General features: G+C 35.4%; 1 protein-coding gene and 1 long non-coding RNA gene across 5 annotated transcripts in view; one reads left to right on the forward strand and one right to left on the reverse strand.

The window, feature by feature from the left end:
• LOC109069147 overlaps positions 1-19,780 on the forward strand; it is a 40,727-nt gene that overhangs the window by 1,415 nt on the left and 19,532 nt on the right. For 2 of the 4 annotated variants that reach the window (XR_006156939.1, XR_006156941.1), the window contains exon 2: positions 230-1,351. This is a non-coding gene — a long non-coding RNA (uncharacterized LOC109069147). Of the gene's footprint in view, positions 1-229; positions 1,352-11,281; positions 12,155-17,604; positions 17,671-19,780 lie in introns of those variants that run through there. The other 2 variants (XR_006156944.1, XR_002014165.2) reach the window with 2 other exon arrangements.
• Positions 551-18,400, reverse strand: LOC109068886 (transmembrane and coiled-coil domain protein 3-like). The gene is given in 5 exon segments (XM_019085605.2): positions 551-2,254; positions 4,288-4,423; positions 4,847-5,421; positions 5,423-5,797; positions 18,135-18,400. Coding segments are annotated over 5 exon segments (1,452 nt in total). The 5' UTR covers positions 18,198-18,400; the 3' UTR covers positions 551-1,951.

Below are 19,780 nucleotides of genomic sequence, written 5' to 3' on the forward strand. Positions count from 1 at the left end.
AGTTTTGCTTGGGCACTTTCACATTGAGAATGAATAACAAATTTCTTACTGGATACTTTAGATTTGGTCGTGAGTCACTCGTGGGCCCTGTGTCTACCCTGGTTGCCCGTTGACGACAACATTGGTCAAAGTTGCCCGTCATTGCTCAAAAAGTTGTCCCGTGTATCATCACCTTAAGTTTATTATTCCACTATACAGACGACATTAATGGAAGCTTTTTTTCCTGTAGTTCATACCGGAGTTAATTCAAGCTCCGTTTCCTTCATCAACCACAAGAGAGCGACAACCATCTGAAAGTCGCTAAAGCTTAAGCGTCTTCAGTCAGTGACCGATGAAAACCATGAAAGGCATTCAACGCTTCACGTCTCGCAAAGGATCATCTTTCAGGTAACTAACGTCAAACAACACAGACAGGTTATATATATAAAAAAATGAACCGAACAACTACATTTTAATAAAAACAAAAAAATACAAGAAAAAACAAAATGGTTCCATCTAATGAGAAATGCATCAGGTGGTTGAGTAAATAAAGAATCGACAAATAGTCAAATTTCAGTAAAAATGAGGCCGTTTATTGTTAAGTTTAGATAATATTTAGGACCAGAAGTCTCCTACCACATGGCGCTGAAGCATGTATAAAACAAATAAAATCACTTTCCCCATGCTTGAAGGTAAAAGGCCACTACAACTCTAGTACAACACCACATTGCATTTCAGGTTGATGGGTAAATTCAGATGTTGTGGCTCATACGATCTTCAGTCAAAACCACAGGTAGGCACGCACTCACAGGGACAGTGGTAATAATGCTGAAATTGGTTTCCATTGTGGGAATCATTAAAGCAAATTAAATGTATATAAAAATAGTCTTTCTAACTTCCATGAGGAACAGTTCAGAATGTTACATCAACTTGACAGAGACATTTGTTTCCTTCTCATGTTCTAGTTTCTATAACCCCAAGGCATTTCTATTGCATAACAAACAAAACGACAGTGTTTCCATCTTTTGTGGTCAGTACAGAGCACCCCTGCTCAGACTAAAGAATAAAAAAAACAAAAAAAAAACACACAGATTCTCATATACCTGGGTGCTGTGTTTAAAGTGCCAGTGAAAAGAACTTCAGGCCATTTCATTAGTACAAATAATGCTAAAAACAGTAAATGGATGAAACTCACAAAGCATGTCTAAAACGTGTGTATTTGTTTGCATTTCACCCAAATTTTAAAATCAAGTTCACATTTTAGTACATAAAGAAAATCAAGCATTTTTTAAGACCATTACTTTTTTTTTGCATTCTAACAGTATGATAATTAAACATCTCCCAAACATTCTCATTACTGCAGTGAAAATATGAAAAAAAGTTACTAATTGTAACTAATATTGTTTCCTAATAGAATTAAATTCATCACAGTAATAAGAAACTAATGAGAATAATCAAGAATAATGAAAATAATAATAATAATGAAAATTACTCAAAAGTAAAACACCCATGAGAAAATATATAATGACAATTATGTCAAAATACAAAACATAAAATAAAAATAATAAAATAAAATCCAAAAACACTATGGTCTCTCTCTAATTAGTCTTCATTTTCTTTATGCAAAATATTTTTTTCTTATGATTATGGAATGAAATATTACCGAGATGTGTTTTTGTGAGCCATCACCACCTAAAAAAGCACATAAAACATGTAAAAAAAAAGGTGGTTTACCTTTACTCTTTAGACAGCTAAAGAAAGCTATTTGAAATAACACAAAACATCACAGAGATGGACCCGTTTCTGCTACAGTGCATCATGAATACTATTTCACATGCACACAAAAACACAACAGACAAAAATCTTGGGATCATCTTGGGACAGTCACATTGTAAAGGGAATATCCCAGGAGGAGCACTTTATCTGACGAGAACATCACTGAACACGCATGCAAACGCATGTTTTATGTCCCTCATCTGGGCAGCAGCATCCGTTCTATTGCACACTGCAAATGCTCCCAGTTGCTCCAGCTATAAACCAGTAGACACACACATACGAAAGTCCCAAACATGTGTAGCCGACTCCGCATCAGTGGAGCGGAAAACTTAGCAGCAGTGGAGACACAGACTAGGATCACCGTGACGATGGCCAACATGATGTTGATGCATTTTCCCAGCAGCACTTTGGCGTCGGCGCTTTCCAACTGCAAGACCTGCTGCTGTTGTTGCTGTAACTCCAACTTACTCACTCGCGTCTGACAAACTTCTAAAGCATCCTGCAGAGAGGAGAAGAAAGAGAAACAACAATTTTAGTGCTCATATCTGATTGGCAAAGCAGCGGTCCAAAAGGCTGATATTTAAAGGGATACTCCACCCCAAAATGAAAATGTTGTCATTAATCACTAACCCCCATGTCGTTCCAAACCCGTAAAAGCTCTGTTCGTCTTCGGAACACAATTTAAGATATTTTGGATGAAAACCGGGAGGCCTGTGACTGTCCCATAGACTGCCAAAAAAATAACAGTGTCAGGATCCATTAAAGGTATGAAAGTTGTCATTAGAATACTCCATCTGCCATCAGACGTGCAATCTGGGTTATAAGCGAAGAAAACAAAAATATTGACTTTATTCAACAATTCCTTTGTCAACAGTCTCCTCTGTCTCTCTCCATGTCATCGTATGCTGTGTATGCTCTTTTGTGTCATCCTCACCACAAGGATGTGCTGTTTTCTTTCAAATCAAAGCTAAATACACGTAGAAACAGTGCATCCTTGTGGCGCATACATATGCAGCATACGGTGATATGGAGAGACAAAGAGGAGACTGTTGACAAAGGAATTGTTGAATAAAGTTGTTATTTTGTTTTCTTTGCTTACAAAAAGTGTTCCCTTCACTTCATATAACCCAGATTGCACGTCTGATGGCAGATGGAGTATTCTGACGACGACTTTCATACCTTTAATGAATCCTGACACTGTTGTTTTTTTGGCAGTCTATGGGACAGTTACAGACCTCACGGTTTTCATCCAAAATATCTTAAATTGTGTTCCGAAGATGAACTGAGCTGTTACGGGTTTGGAACGACATGGGGGTTAGTGATTAATGACAACATTTTCATTTTCATTTTGGGGATTGGAGTATTCCTTTAATATAATGGCCACTGAAAACCTGGAGTGATTATAGAGCGCTTGGAACAGGAAAAGGAAATTGCATGCATTATTCCAGTCTGTTTTACAAAGCTTGATGCTCTGGTTTCTTTTGGAACCCTTTTTGTTGATGAAGGTCTACAGATCAATTGTAAAACTAAATGGCCAAATTACATCTAAAAGGTAAGGTATCAGTATTAACTTATTGTTTATTTAATGAAAAAAAATAACACAATTGTATGCATCCCAACCTAGGGTGCGTTTCCCAAAAGCATCGTTAGCCAACTATGGTAGCAAGTTCTGACATCAACAGTTTAAAGATTCTGTGTTTTCCAAAACCATAGTTCCATCGAACATTCTCAAACAGAATCACAAAATTTTGTGGTCAGAACTACAATCTCAACCTGTGGTTAGAAACCTAGTGTCTTGTTACTATGACATGCAGGCTTAAATAGATCATGCTCTCAAGCAAAATAAGCAAGCTGACATGCAGTATATTCTATGTGTATGCAAATTTAATTGGTGTTTTAAATGGTTATGAGAATGAAAGCAATGTTATTGAAGAGTGCACATGTCAATGTGCTCTAGTACCAAGAGGGATCCCTGGAGGTACTGCAACACATGCAACATTGACCTAGGCCGTTATTTCACAGCCGAAAAATAACAAAACAAAGAAAGCTCCAATTCTAGTTTAAAAAAAAACTACAAAGACATTTTTATTGCTCATGACTTCAGTAGAGCAATGGCCTGAGCACTGGACAAAGGTGAAACTTTCTAGTACTTGAGTGTCAACTAACTGTTTTCGTGCATTCTATAAAAATGGAGTATGCTTTCAAAGACTATGCATTTGGCTGTATGTTCAATCTATGCATTCGCATAGGGTTAGGTATATGTCTTAAAGTTGAATTCAAAATCAGAACATATTTGGTGTCTAAAATACAGTTATGTGGAGAGAGATTTTAGTGTGGCTTGTTGTGGTTGTGGCTGGTTTGGGCTAAAGCTCAGCTTAACATGGAAAACATAACTTCACTGCATTATCGCATTGCGTCTGGTTAGAACACAGAGTGAGTAACATTAGGCTGGTATTCCATTTATTGAGCGCTTTGCATAAGTTTAGGATAAGCCCTTTCATGTTTGTAGTGCATGTGAGTGTTTGTCTGTACCTGTATATCTCGTGCTCGTTCACAAGCCTGATAGGCCATCTTCTCTTCAACGCTGGCTAGCTCCTGTTTGAGGTTTGCGGTCTCGTTCTGATGGAGTTCTGTGAGGTCGTTCAGCTGGTCTTCCAACCGCTCACACTATACAGAAGAACAACAATCAGTGAGAGTCTGTGAGAGATATAGAGAGGAAATGAAGGGGTCTGCCCAGCGTACGTTAAGTTTTGTATGTTGGTCTCATCATGCCACAAATGATCACACGACATGTGGGAGCCTATGATATTTGATATTCAAGGAATACGTTGATAATTACTTACATGATATGACAGGTGATGAAAGATAAATGGTTGGAATGTATAAAATGTATACTGTTTATAATTGTTTGGTCTTAACAAATAAATAGAACAGTAAAGTTGGAAGTGAATTACAGAACAACATTATAAATCAAAAGTTCTGTCTTGAAACTCTAGATGGCGCGCAGGCTGATAGGGTCTAACTCAATCTGACGTAATGACTTCAGAACACTAATATGTTTATAGCAAAATGTAATTGAATGACTATTTACCTGTACCGCTCCTCTTGTAGTGTTTGTGTAATATTCTCAAATTCACATTTAAACTGGGTCTTCAGAGTCTCAATGTCTTCTGCAAGTAGATTCTGAGTCTCTCTCAACTCCCTGATCTCCTCCCAAGCTTCCACCAGCCGGCTGCTGTTTTCCCCTTGGCCTCCTTCTCTCCCAGACACATTGTGCTGCCCTGTCACACCTGATCCAGTCACATGACCATTACTCTCAATCGACACTGATGTCTCTGTGGAGCACTCGTCATCGCTTGGGTATTTGGGTTTAGGGCTTATTGTGGCGCTGCCGCTCAGATTTCGGGCTCCCCCTTCTGCCTGCAGCCCACTTCCCGTCTCCATGGTGCTCTTCAGGTGTGCAATGTTGTCCGCGCTCCCAAATTTGTTGCGAATGAGGTTTGCAATCTCTCTGGATTTGCTGAAGAAGAACGGTGGTGACAGTGAAACTCCCGGGCCAATAGTTTTGGCTTTGTCCAAATGTGGGTGGCGCCCACTTCCTGTGACTACACTTTCCTTGAGGTTGTATTTGGACATCTCATTTTCTTTGGAGTGTGGTGGGGTGTTGTTTGATTACATTTTAGTTGTGGTTGTATTTGATCTTGCGTTGATACTGCTCCAGCTTCTTCTGAAGCTGAATGATATTGTGTGCCGTTTTCTGGTTCTTTTTCTCAAACACCTGTTTGATACGGCTGCTCTGCTGCTTGTCGGCACTGTTAATGAGTTTGAGATACTCAGCCACGTTCTCATCCTGTAAATTTTGCTCAATTCTCAGCTGCTCTTTCACTTTTAGCACTTTCTGCTGCAGGGTGTCCAGACCAGTACGTGATCGTGGGGTGTCCCGTACCACCAGATCAGAATCCAGATCTAAACATGTTTCTGAACCTCCTCTACGCATGACCATTGGCACGCTGAGGGTGTTCACATCACAACATTTCTCCGCCTGAAAAGAAACAAAGAGAATAAAATGAATAACTTTAGGATGGATACAATATAAGTGTTCACAAAGAGCTTGTATTTAGTACTGGCCAAAATATTAATAATACATTTGATATTATATTGTTGGCCATACAAAATAGTTTTAGTATTATTTTTGTAGTATATATTAGACTAAACATTTTTGTATGTATATTTTTTTTCTTTGATTTTTATGTCAGTTTTAATAATTTTAGTACTTATTTTTTCAGTTAGTAAAATTTCTAATTTAAGTCAATTAAATTGTTAATTATTTTATTTCAGCTTCATTTTAATTAACAAAATTATCTGTAATAGTTTGTTACCAAAAAATAGAATATCCTTTTCTATTAGCACCATTAAGTTTCCTGAAATACATGCACCTTTCTTTCATTTGTATGAAAGAGTCAAAAATTGCAAATATAACAGATTTTTAATACTCTCTCAATTAAACCTCAACAAAGATGCAGATAAAATTGGGAATTTGATTTCCACAAAGTAGTTCTTTTGAACTGCACATTTCAGTGAATAATTTCCAAAGGCTTACTGAGAAAATCATTTGTATCATCACTCAAAAAAATAGTGTTTTAATGTTTTTAAGGATTATAATACAGGTGCATTAAGGTAAACCAGTCCTTGATTACTAAGTGCATTTTTTCTGCTCTGTTATTTTGTTGTACTTCTTGCGCTAAGGATTCCTCCAAGATTAAAGTAAATATGTAATAATATGTATATGCATATTTATAAGACTTTTAAAAAAGATATAACAGAGGCACACAGTTTGACAAGATCCAGAAGATCCAGCCATTAAAGTGCCTTAGCAACCATAGGACAAAATAAGGCATACTTTATTGGAACAGGAAATAAGCCAAGGAGACTTTTTTCAGCCACACAGTCACATGATGGCACTTTCAACAGGTAAATCGGTCTTTCACTTGTCTGAATAATAAAAAGTTTACTCATTCGGAAAAAAAAAAAAAATTGAATAACATTAGAATAAGACACTGTTATTGGCCGTTACCATGAAAAACTATTTTTGTTGGCACATTTGTTTTGATTTTTCATAAGAGTCTCTCTCAAACTGAGACAGCATGCACAAGTCTCATCTGGCTTGTTAATATCAAAACTATCTTTTATCAATCACCATTTACACTGAATGTAATGACTGAGGAAGAGAATGGTTCTTTTGTGGCTTAGTAGTGAATGAAGATTTGGGTCAACATTTTTGGACTGAAATGAGCCCTAGACCAAATGGAGTGGAAGGAATTAATAAAGCCCTATAAGGTCACTTTATGAGCCTGTGAAATGGGCTGACAATAATAAGCCATCCCCAGGGTCCTGAGGGACATAAAATTAATTTAGACAAACTAAAAGGGCAGTTCATCTAAAAATAAAAACTATCATAATTTACAGGTCAATCCATTTTAAGTGATCCAGTGGACCGCTGTACACTGTACTTTGGTAACCACTAACAAAAAAAATGTATAGGTCCTGTATGCAATTTATTGACTGTACTAAAGCATAAAAATACATTTGCAGATATTTAGGAAACATGCTAGTTCACATACTTGTTTCTCAAAAAAAAAAAAAAACTATATTAAAATGTAGGCTACAGCCAGTTATTCTTCTTTTGAAATGTGTGGTCTGTGTCAGAATGTCTGTTTTTGTTTTGGTCTGTGTGACTCTGTCCACTGCCATTTTACCCAATAATATTCTGACACTCAGGGTTGCCAGTTGGTGTAAAACACAGCGCACTGTGAGCAAACGAAATGGCTCAGAGATCCCAGAGTAAGGGGCCGTTCACACAGTATCTTTGCATCTAAAATGTGAGACTCAGAGCTCAGGAATGGTTTTTAAAAAAGAGCAGCACAGAACACAAGGTGCTAGCTTGAGACGCGCTTTTGAGACACGATGCACGAAGCTTGCACACTTTGTGTGACAATGGACCTCTGCCGAAAAATAAAATACAGATTTAGAGAAAAATTCAAAATGTTCAAGGAACCAACTTTAAAAAAAATGTGGGCCAATTGAGATAGACTGACCATTACTCAATCATGTCAAACCCACATTATTATTCCATAGAACACAAAATGAGATATTTACTGGTGCTGAAATGGATGGCGATTTAAACCTTCAAGCTTCAAAAAGACTAAAAGTAGCACATAAAAGTCTCATGTCTTTTAAAGCCATTTAATTGTTTTAGAATTTAAATTATTAATTCATTTTCAATTACAAAAAGCAGAAATTTGATTTTTTAGGTAAGCTAGAGATGAATTAATAACAAGCTGAAAAATACAGAAATGACATGAGGATGAATAAATGATGACACTAAGTTCAGTTTCGGTTGAATTATCCCTTTAAATTAACCTGGGTGAATCTTCACTTTGCTTATGAAGATGGTTAGTTTTCATCTGGCCATTCTCAAGCCTTACTAAGAGCTACATTAGCATCTCAAAACGTACAAACAACACTAACAAGAGACAGATGGAGGCTCCACTTTCCAAAGTTTGAGCCATCAATATGGCTTTAGAAAAGCTCTTTTCAGAGCTGTATACTTATTATCAGCTCTTATGGATGAATTTTCTGGGTACTCTTATGTAAAACTATTCAGATGTCCAAATGTCAGATATTTGCAACGAAATAAAATGTCAGTTACCATGGCAGCTAGTCATCAAGCGGTAACAGGCCGACAGAGATCAGGGACACAGGCTTTTATGACTTGACTGCAGTGGAGGAGAGGAAAGATAAGACAAGCAAATGCAGGCCACAGGGAGCGAATCCATGTCAACTCAAGCATTACTGGCAAAGTTCATGAATCGTATTAGAAAAGAATCTATAAAATACATCCAGAGACTCATAATTTGGGTTGAAGCATATGAGGACACTTGATGCTTTTATTTTAACAGATGTTTTCACACTCTGAAAGTTCTGTGGTTTAATCTGTTGTGATGACGGCAAGGGACTTCTGCAAACTCAACGAATGTCAAACATCAGCTCACTTAGTTTCATTTCACTATTTCTTTGGTTTGAAGACAGTGTGAGAGTTTCGAAACAGTTGAAGTGGAACTTGACCAATGTTGCACTGTCAGTAAATCTATGTGTATGTGTAGGTTTTAAATCCCTCAAACCTTTTTTTTTTTTTTTGAATGCTTCAAATGTCACCAAAGTAACATTACAACTTGGAAGCGCAAGTTAGATTGATACATAAAAAAAAATAAAAATTATAATAATAATAATAATAATATTTTCCAAATGTGTATTAATAGCTGTCATTAAGTTAACTTTTATTTTAAGAAAACTTAATATATATGCCAACATAATTAAATTAAATGAAATAGATGATAGCACAGGATACATTCATTATTTTATTCAATACATGCTCAAAATTTATAAAAAACAGCTCAATATCGTCCACTTAATTGGCCTGTCTAATATATTGCTTTATCTTAAGTGAAAAGAACATGGCTTTTCTCATCAAATGGCGTTTAATGATGAATACATGTAAAAGAGCTCCAAACATGTTTCTGTATGTGTCACTGAAGCAGCTCTGAAGCTCTTCTAACTTTGACCAGACTGTATCTGTGTCTTCAGGGCAGGAATGGTACTCTGGAGAACTAGGTCAGTCAGATCAAACGTGAAAAACAGGCTGTCTGCTCATCTAACCTTCCTTACATTCACACACCTGGCGTCTGATTTATGTCATCAGTGATCTCTGCAATCTGGAATTCATCTGTTTTTTTGTTTTTTTTTAAGAATTTGCAAATTTCTTTAATAATGGCATATAACTTTTTTTCTTGGATAGTAAAATACGTAAACTGATGTTAAAATGTGACTTTGTATCTAAATGAAACCTGTCTAGCACGTTATTATTTTTTATTTATTTTTAACTTAATAACAACAACAAAAATAGTTATACCTAATTCCACATGAACATAAACAAACTAAAAGAATTTCTCTCTGCTCTCACAAACTGAACCTGTTAGCTTGCATATTAAAAGTACATATTGTTTTTTTCTGTACAACTAAAGCCTGACTAAGGTTTACACCCCTACAAATTGAACAAGGAATGTGTGTACTGAGATTGTATAATCCAACCCTGGATTATTAAGAGAGAGAGAGAGAGAGAGGTTAAGATAAAAAGATTAGAGTTAGCATGTGGCCAGTGGAAGTGACCTCACAGTAGGCCTGTCATGTGAAGAGCTCTTAGCCTTTGAGTATAGAACAGCTCTGTACACAGAAGACTTATAAAACCCCTTGTGTGTGTGTATGTGTGTGTGTGTGTAATGCTTGCTCACATGCTTTACATAATGCTGAGGTCTACAAAAAAATACTGTTGAAATGTAACTATCTACATGAAACAGAAATCAAAACTTATTTGTCAGACACTCTAATAAGCATACAGACCATGAAAAGCACCCCCGTTTGCATTTTACGGCAAAGAGTTTAAGTTTCAGATGGAGAGAATGAGGAAATGAAAGAAGACAACAGAGTAAAAATAACTATAATGACAAAGGGCTGGGATGGCACTTACTAACATAATGCTTAAACTACATGCCAAATGCAGTTGCATACACACTTCACTTATTACACACACAACAAAGCCCTCATAGGAAAGCCAGTGTTTTCTCAACTCAAATGTAATCTGAAACAGGTTTTTCGATTGGCAATCCCCTAAGACAAAGGATAAGATTGAACTGGTTAAACTGCATACACAGGCCGTGTGACTATGCATATTTTAGAGGGTTTCCTACACAAATCTCTGTCTGTATCATCCTACATACTGAACAAAACAATACTGTTTGGAACATTTTAATGTTTTATTAAAATACACTATGTAAATAATAAAACAAATACAAATTCATTCGAAATCACACACTCTCTTTAGAAGGTACTCCTTTGAATAATTGTTTACTTTGCAACTGTTAAAAAAGTATGTTTTATATAGTAAGAATGTCTTGTTGTACAAATGGACCATGTTGTCACTGTCACATAACCTACAGTGTCAGTTTCGTTGCCTCACTGCCATTTCCAACTTGTCTCCCATGGCCTCATGGGATAGTAAAGTGTCTACTGAATGCACAGTTGCACACTTTAGTATCTCACTGGAAGTAGTAGGTCTTAATTCAGACGTACTGCTCTTTTCACATACTGTAGTAGGGGAGTAGCCATATTAGGTTGCAGCCTCTGTTTTTGCCTCAAGTCGGTAATGATAATGCAATAGAACGATTTGATGTGTATTTATTGTCAAATGTCATTATTATTATTATTTTGCATTACCCAGTTGTGATTGCACTTATTCAGTTTGATATTGCTTGACATACCTAGGGAAAGGGGATTATATTCATATAGCCTAGTAGCTAGGCACAAAGTCCACAACATAATTCCCACAAACAAAAAGCTTGGAAGGATGTGTTCTTTCTGACTTCTTTTTCAAATCCCCAGAGTAGATTTGTTCTCTCTTTAACTTCATTAGGAATGAGGCACACACCAGGCGGGAGAGAGTTGTGCAGCTGTGTGTTGGCTAAGTGCTAATCCAGTCAAAAGAGCCCTGCTTTAGAGGTAATGTGATAAAACCAAAAGCAAAACCACACACATATAAACAGCCAAATCCTTTTTTTTTTCCAAGCTCAGGGCACCAACAAACCTGGTTTTATCTGCTTGCATAACTAGGAAAGTTTCACATTCAAAAAGATTCCTAGTTGAAATGTCTATCTGTGTGGCCAAGTGCATGTCTTGGTTTCTCCGGGGCTTTCTTCTCCAGCTCTGGAATGTGCTGCAGGAAACATGTTGTAATGAGGAAGTTCACTCTAGTGTAACAGGAAGAAACATTACTGATGGACTAGATGTCTTGCAGTGAATTTTGTACTGTATCATTCAAGTCAACTGGATGTTTTTCTCTGTAGGCTGCACAATTAAATGAACAAATAATTAAGTTGAATACTATCATTTCAATTAATTACAGTGTTTCATTGACATGTTCTCATGTAATGTCAAGTTTTCTTTGTATATTTGATTGTATACAATTGCTGACATTTCTGGTATGCACACAAATGGTGAATTAACAGCGTTTAAATTAGTCTGATTCAGATTCATGTTTTACAAACATCAGTCACTCGTCTTTAAACAAAGGAGCCAGAAACAGCATAATGTTTGACATGTTAATGACTTAAATATTGGTGTTTATATGCAGAGTAGAATAATGGCTTCTTCTGGTGTTTAGAAATCACAATATCTATCCCACTCTCTTTATATTACCTCACTGGGTGGGTCGAGACTGTCTGAGCACTGAATAGGCGCTGTTGACATGTAAATGTAGGCGTTTGTGTGTTAATGTATTCAACTGAGGACCAAAAAAAAAATTGCAGCTTAGTTAAAAAACAAAAACAAAAAAAAAGGTTTTCTGGGACTAGAAAACAGAGTCAAAGGGGTCATGCGCCTATTTTGGCTGTATTTTAAATCACTTGGTGTCCTACATAAATAATATCTTTAAATTTTCAACTTTAATATTATCTTTGCAACTACTTAGTAGCTCTGTAAGAGTAGGACGGGAATCTAGTAGAGCAATTTTTGTATAGCAGGAAAGGGGACATGATTTTAAATCTCAACCTACCTTTTTTTTTTAACAGTCAGTGATGAGGTCAGTGATCACCATGCATGTTTGTTATACACAGGGAAAAAAAAGTTTACATTTTGTTACATGGGAGGGTGGGTAGATTGAAAAAAAAAAAAATATATATATATATATAAAATTATATATAGATATATATATTATATAATAGGGTGGGTAGATTGAAAAAAAAAAAATATATGTATATATATATGTAGTTTTTCAGAATATGCTGGACCAACGTAACAGTATGAGTTTTTTATTTTTATTTTTTTATTTTTTTTTTTTACAATAAAAATGTCAATTTAATTTTCTAAAAATGCATTGGAGGCTGCACTGAACTCAATTATCACTCAAAAATTGTGACCCTTCAGTTTAAATGGGCGTAACAGATCTAGTTATTTTTTCTTCAAATATCAAATAAATTTAGATTTTTCAAAAATACATCCCATTTAAAACACCACTAACTACATGTACCAGTTCTTGCACAGTTAAAAGTAGAGAAGAGAAATACGAAGCAGTATGAAGCCCTCCCACATGCAGTGCTATAAAATATCACTTGTTAATGAGGTCAGTTCACCTCAGCAAGCTCATCAGGATCCGACACTGAAACGCACAAGGTTTCTTCAAACTACGGAGAAACATGCTCATGTGGTCTCAAAAGTAAAAACCTTAAATTAACTGTAAATCCAAAAAAAAAATCATTCTGGGACACAAGAAATAACTGTGCCTTAAATTCTGTGTAAATTAAACATGACATGTGCTGTCTGTTATCATACTGTTGTTACTTCTAAATCATATATCTTCATGAAGACACACATAAATACTCGGGTGTGTCCAGCATGTGCGCCCTGCAGAAACTTGCTCTGTCTGCTTGTCATGTGACTAAGTACATAGAAACTCAAGGGCCAGAGGGCAAAGACATGTTTGTGTGAGCAACAAGACCTACTGTAGAACTGTTTGACTGCACTCAGATTTCTCTAAAACACACATGCAAACGTCCATGTCATGATAAACTTCCTGTACCTTATCTGTAATCTCTCAAAAACAGAAACACTTCATACATGCACATTTACAAAGAAAATAAGCGGCATATAATAAAGGCAAGTGACATTAAAATAAATGTTCTGGACTCAACACAACTGTGATGATAATTCTGACTTGCCCCTCAGTTTGTAAAAACATTCATAATAATGCACTTAAAATTACAACACCAAAATTGTTGTTAAAGCATTTATATAACAAATTAATGTACATTATTAAAACACTTATGTGATAAATAAGTGTCCACAATAAAGAAAAGGAAAAACACATTTGTCAAGTTCTAAGATGTATTCATGTTGGTTTTGCATTGCTTTGAAAAAAGAAAAGAAAAAAAAAACACCTTCCTTCATTGTTAAGAAAAGTTTCTAAATGCCAGGTTTCTAAATGTAGACTAAATGTCATGTGGTATAACCAAGAATAAGATGTTATCACAGAGATGCTTTCCACAGGTCTTATTAAACCCAGAAACATTCCTTTAATTTGTTTTCCATCTCTTCCAATATAGGAAGATAAAGTACCAGGTCCACCCTCATCCACAAATCTTCTGTCATCACAGAGAGCATTCTGGGACACAGCCAGTTCCACAATCTTATTTGTAACACACACACACACAATTACAGCAGTAAGTTATGGCCACATCGGACAGTGTCACAACAGGGACAGACACACTAATAACTATTAGTAAAACAGAGAGTGTGTCATCACTGCAAGCATTGATGTGAACATCACTGCTGATGGGAGCATTCTAGGGTTTTTTAAGCATTGCATCAGTCCAATATCCAGACATGCTTCACATGTTGGTGAGGGGGTTGAGGGGGGGAGTCTACGGGTTACCCTGGAAACAACAGGAATGCAGAACACCCATGACCACCACTAAGTCCTTAGAACAACAACTATATTTTAACCTGTTTGCGTGCATGTGGTAGCTATATTTTGGGGACAAAATTGTCCCCAGAAGTTGAGTTAATGAGTAAATATGACAAAAATCTCCCTTTGAAGACATCTTCAAAGATTAAAAAATAAATAACCAGAAGTTGAGTTAATGAGTAATTTTTAAATATATTTGTTTTTGTTTTATTATTAAAATCCTTCATCCCTGCCAACATTTTTCACTGGTCCAAACACCGAAAATATAACATTTGTTAACAAATATCTGCCAGCTTTACATTACCAAGACATAAGTTTAAAGGATATAATTTTATAACATATACTCAGAAAAGAAATTACACTATACATATTTTAAAATTTATTTCAGTGAAATTTCATTCTCCATAGATTTCCCAGTCTAAGTACATTACATTTTTTGTAATTTGTTTGGTTCCAAAAACGCGATAAATGCCATTTAAAAAATAATAATAATAATAATAATTTCCGGCAAAATCAGTATTGTATCTGGTCAGTATTGAAAAGTCCATTTTTAATTTTAAACAAAATGCAATATCCGCCGTGTTATTCTGTCATGTTTTGTCCCTATCTTTCCAAACCGCGACAAACGCCAGTCTCCCTTCTTTTCAGAATGAGATACATCCACTCAACCAATCACAGGGCACCATTCCACACACTGTAAACAGTAATGGCGGTGCTTTGAATACACCCGGCATCCCAGGATTTCCTCATCTACTTTGTACTTTGAAAAAGTAGAAATGATTGACTAATAAGCCAATAAGTGCTCCTTTGCTGCTGTCTACTGGTTATAATTGTGATTTGATGTATTTTTTTTATTTTACATAAGTGTTTGTTTACCACAAAATATATTTTGTTCATCCCATTAAAAATAACATTCAACTTGGATCATTTCAGTGCCTTAACTTGCTGGAAATAGCTGTGTGAAATGCTTTCACTGAAAAAGTCATTGAAAAGTGCTAGAATTTCTCTCTCAAAAGGGCGTACAAACCCTGAAATGAATGATGTAATGCATTCGACTATTTGAACACCATGGTTACAGTTAGCATTACCGCTTCTGGTTTCCTGATGTATGTCAGCGCTGTTCATGACAGAGATTTCTGTGCAGAATTTGAATGATTCTCAGTAAATTTCGCAGCAACCTTGTCATTGTGCAGCGAATTCAAACGCTTCTCACTGGATCTCGCAGCACTGTTGCATCTGTGCAGAAACAGTGTTGTGAAATCAACTTTGTCTCCCGAGTAAAGCTGTTCTGAGCTTGGACAAGGTTGTTTGCTTTGCGGTATGAGTTTTTTGAAGTTAAGTTTTTTTGTTTTGTTTTGCTGTTTTGTGTTTGTAAAATGTTGTTTGAATGGCAGCACTTATGAGTTGAACAATGCTCACAGAACAATGGTCGCAGTCAGGAGCCCATATATATATATAATTTTTTTTTTTTTTTTATTGAAAATGATGGTATACATGTAAAAAATAAAATAAATTTAAATACTGAAATTTTCAACCCATTCTTACTGATACTACCAAGACTATCACAAGTCATTCTTGCAATTTCCACAAAACATCTATTTGCCAGCTAGATCGTTATACGTTTAAAGCTTGACAAGCAGAAATCAACAAGAAAATTAGAAAATGCATATAAATGCAACACAGGTTGATGATAGATCTGTAAACGGGTGTATGTTTGTGTTTTTAGGCATCCCAAGTTGGCAAAATACAATGCTTAGCATTACTTAAGCATTGTCTGTAATAGTCAGTGAACTCAGTGTATGTTTCCATTTGATCGGTCATTTAATCAGTACTGCATCACTTCATCCAATGGGGTGATCCATAAAGGCAGCTTCATTAACGCGAACCGTACACAAAAAAGAAATTCAATTACGAAAAGCTGATCGAATGTGTTTTACATTCTCTCTCTCCAAGCTTAAGAATGCATTGGCAGACACATTCAAAACAATTAAGTCTATCAGAGTCCCGTCCATTCACTAAATCGCACTTCTGTGCTAACAGCATGTAAATGTGTTTCCTACAAGAGCCTCGTTTAAACACACGGACTGATGCAGTGCTGCTAATGCACTCATTTTCTTCACTTAAAAGTACACACTTGAGGATTATCATGACAAACCAACACATTCTTTTAACAAAGCAGGGGTTACTCGCATTAAAAAAAGCAAAGTGGCACAGCATCAGTCTGGCACACACATTGTCTTAGTGCCAGGGGTCAGGGGGTCTACACACGCACACACACACACACACGTGTACGTCGGACACAGAAGCACTTGTTCTGCTTACAACAGCCCGACTCAAGACCCAGGCACATGCCCCAGCACGCCACCATCACCCCAGTGTTTAAATGCATTTCAATGTGGTTTAGGCGTGTGTGCAACAAATACTTGGAATTTTCATTTTCATTAATTAGAATGCTGAAGCATCACCATTAACTCTTTCCATTACGGTGAACACCAGCGTAACCGGTCAAACTGGGGTTAAGTATCACTATTATTTGATCCAATGATGTGTGAGCACACTCTCTGGAGAGAGACAGTTATAATAGTACAGTTTCAGCATTACTGAAGTACTTTACTATTCAGCATATTTTTGATGATGTTTATACAAGACCTAGTCACACACAAAAAAAAAAATAGAACAAATAAAACAATAGATTCCAATCTAACACTATTAGGACTGGTTCCAAACTATGATAGAAATTCCATTGGCATTCATTTTGGATTTCTATCTTATTTATTTATATATTTTAGAGGAATACTCAAGCAACATGCATAGATCATGTAAACAACTGACATGTCAAATTTGGGGTTGGTAAGAGATTTTGAAAAGTCTCTTGTGCTCGCCAAGGCTGCATTTATTTGATGAAAAATACAGTAAAAAGTTTTGTGAAATATTATTACAATTTTAAATATTTTCTATTTTTATATATTTTTTAAATGTAATTTGTTCTTGTAATGACGATAATATAATTTCAAGCAGTCTTTACTCCATGATCCTTCAGAAATCATTCTGATTTCAGATTTGAGGTTCAGTGAGCATTTCTGATTATCAACAGTTGTTCCAACTAATATATTTGTGGAGACCATGATACTTTTATCTTGATTCATTGATGAATAGAAGGTTCAAAAGAAAAGCCTTTATCTGAAATAGATTTTTTGTAACAATGTAAATGTCTATACTGATATTTTCTTATCAATTTATGCATTCTGACTGAGTATTCATTTCTTTTCCTTTTTTAGAACCTTACTGATCCCAAACTTTTGAATGGTAACGTACCATGCTACAGGATGTCAACTAATCTTGAGGTAAATTTAATTTTAATGAGGTATACAGACTATAATATTATAATCAAAGCACTATTGTTTTGGAAAATACGTCATTTTTTTTTTAAGGTATGTTGCCATTTTTAAACATTTAACAGACATTATATTAGGTAGGCATATATATATACACACACACACCAGTAGTCTAATGATCGCTATGCAAATAAGACAACGTGACAACAGTACATTGTCATGTATGTAACAGATAATAAAATCGCTGTACAACCAACCGCATTGTTTACATCAAAGGGATACTGGTTACTGTAGAATTACTATAGTAACATTATAGATATTTCGGTGAAGCAAGAGACTGATAAACAAGAAAAACACCTTCTCAGGAAGAGCAGAAACACATTTGATCATATGATATCCACACATATCATGCAGAGTGTCAGGGTTAGATAACATGCTGCATGGATGGACTAAAGAGGTTTAAGAATAACTACCATTTCGCAGTGTAAGAAAGAGTTCCTCTCGAGTTCAGGTAAAGTTCTCTCGGCGCTGGGCATAATTCAGTTCACTTCGGTCCGGACAAACTGGACTCCCATGTGCGATTGCGACGGTTCGGTCTGCACCATTGTGTCGCGGGTTGCGGGGCGCCGCCGCGCGCTCTCGGTCCGTGGATTCCTCTTTGTAATCTGCGCGACGCACATTCACTCACTCAGTCACTCAACCCTAGTACACATATATCTGCTGTGAGAGAGAGAGAGAGAGACAAAGAGAGAGAGATGGAGGGAGGAGCCGGACGCGAGTTCATCATTACGTCACAGCCATTTAGGGGAGGTACTACAGCTGGTCAAATATTTTCGCTCCAGTGATCAGAATAAAAAAGTATAATAATTGAAGTATAATAATAATTTTAAAAAAAGTTAGAATTTTTTTTTAGTATAATTGTATTTAAAATATATTCTGATTTCACACATAAATATGCACACGAGAGCTCTTATTAAATATCCCCATATTTGCGTAGGCTATATTTAAAAAAAATCATATAGACTCAACAGACAAAATGTCACAAATGTTACTGTTATTCTTATTAATCTGATCAAAAACAGTAGTTGCTCATTTTCTGGCACTATATAATTTTCCCCCCTTCTTTTTAAATATGTATGCAACAAGCAAGTATGCATTTAATAATGAGAAATTTTATTTTAGGGTGAACTATTTTGAAGTTTAAATTTAGTTTAAGATTTAGGCTTCGGTGTTGCTATTGTTAAAAAAAACTAAACCTATTAAAAATCTTTAAATCATTATCATTCATTGAAATGAAGCTGAAAAAAAATAAGATGAAAAAATTTATTATAATATTTATTATTCTTTTTTTTCATTTAATTGAAGTTGAGATGAAATAAGATAAATAACAATAAATTAAAGCTAAATAGCTAGATAAAAAAAAACTAATAAAAAGTACAAAAGCACATAAAAAATGACTAAAACATAAAATATATATGTAATAAAAGTCTGAATTGTAAAATAGTGTACAAATGCGGTAATGCTAAAATAACACTAGCTCTGTGTCGAAAATAACACGTAATAACATTTGAAAACGTATATATATATATATATATATATATATTATTTTAAAAAGTGTATATATATATATAATTACTGAAATTATCTACAAAATGTGAACATGAAATACTGATTTCTTACTAAATAAAAAGTTCCAGCAGATATTAACCAGATTTTCAATTTTTTTACCCAAACATAATCTACAACCTCATGTAAAAACAATTATAAGCATCTATTAAAACTTGATTAAAACAATAAATTAGCATGAGTAATAAAAACGTTACAGCATCTCTTAGTCAAGTAATTATTTATCTGACCTGGACAGTAGCTGCAATTCACAACATGTCACCCAATAGTCCTGACTCCCAAACCATAAAAATCTATCATATGTTACAGCATTAATGTTTCAGAGTAGAAACCTTTTCAAATGAGTGCTGAATATTTGAACATCTACTGGTCTGAAAGAGTTACGTCAGGCTCATTCAGGGTGTCAACTTTACAGAGCACTGTCTATCTCCAGCTCTCAACAGTGTTTTGTCAAGGTGAAGGGTCAATTCCACAAGGTCAGAGCTATTGTTTA

The sequence above is a fragment of the Cyprinus carpio genome, chromosome A4, assembly GCF_018340385.1.
Source record: "Cyprinus carpio isolate SPL01 chromosome A4, ASM1834038v1, whole genome shotgun sequence".
Classification (NCBI taxonomy): Eukaryota; Metazoa; Chordata; class Actinopteri; order Cypriniformes; family Cyprinidae; genus Cyprinus; species Cyprinus carpio.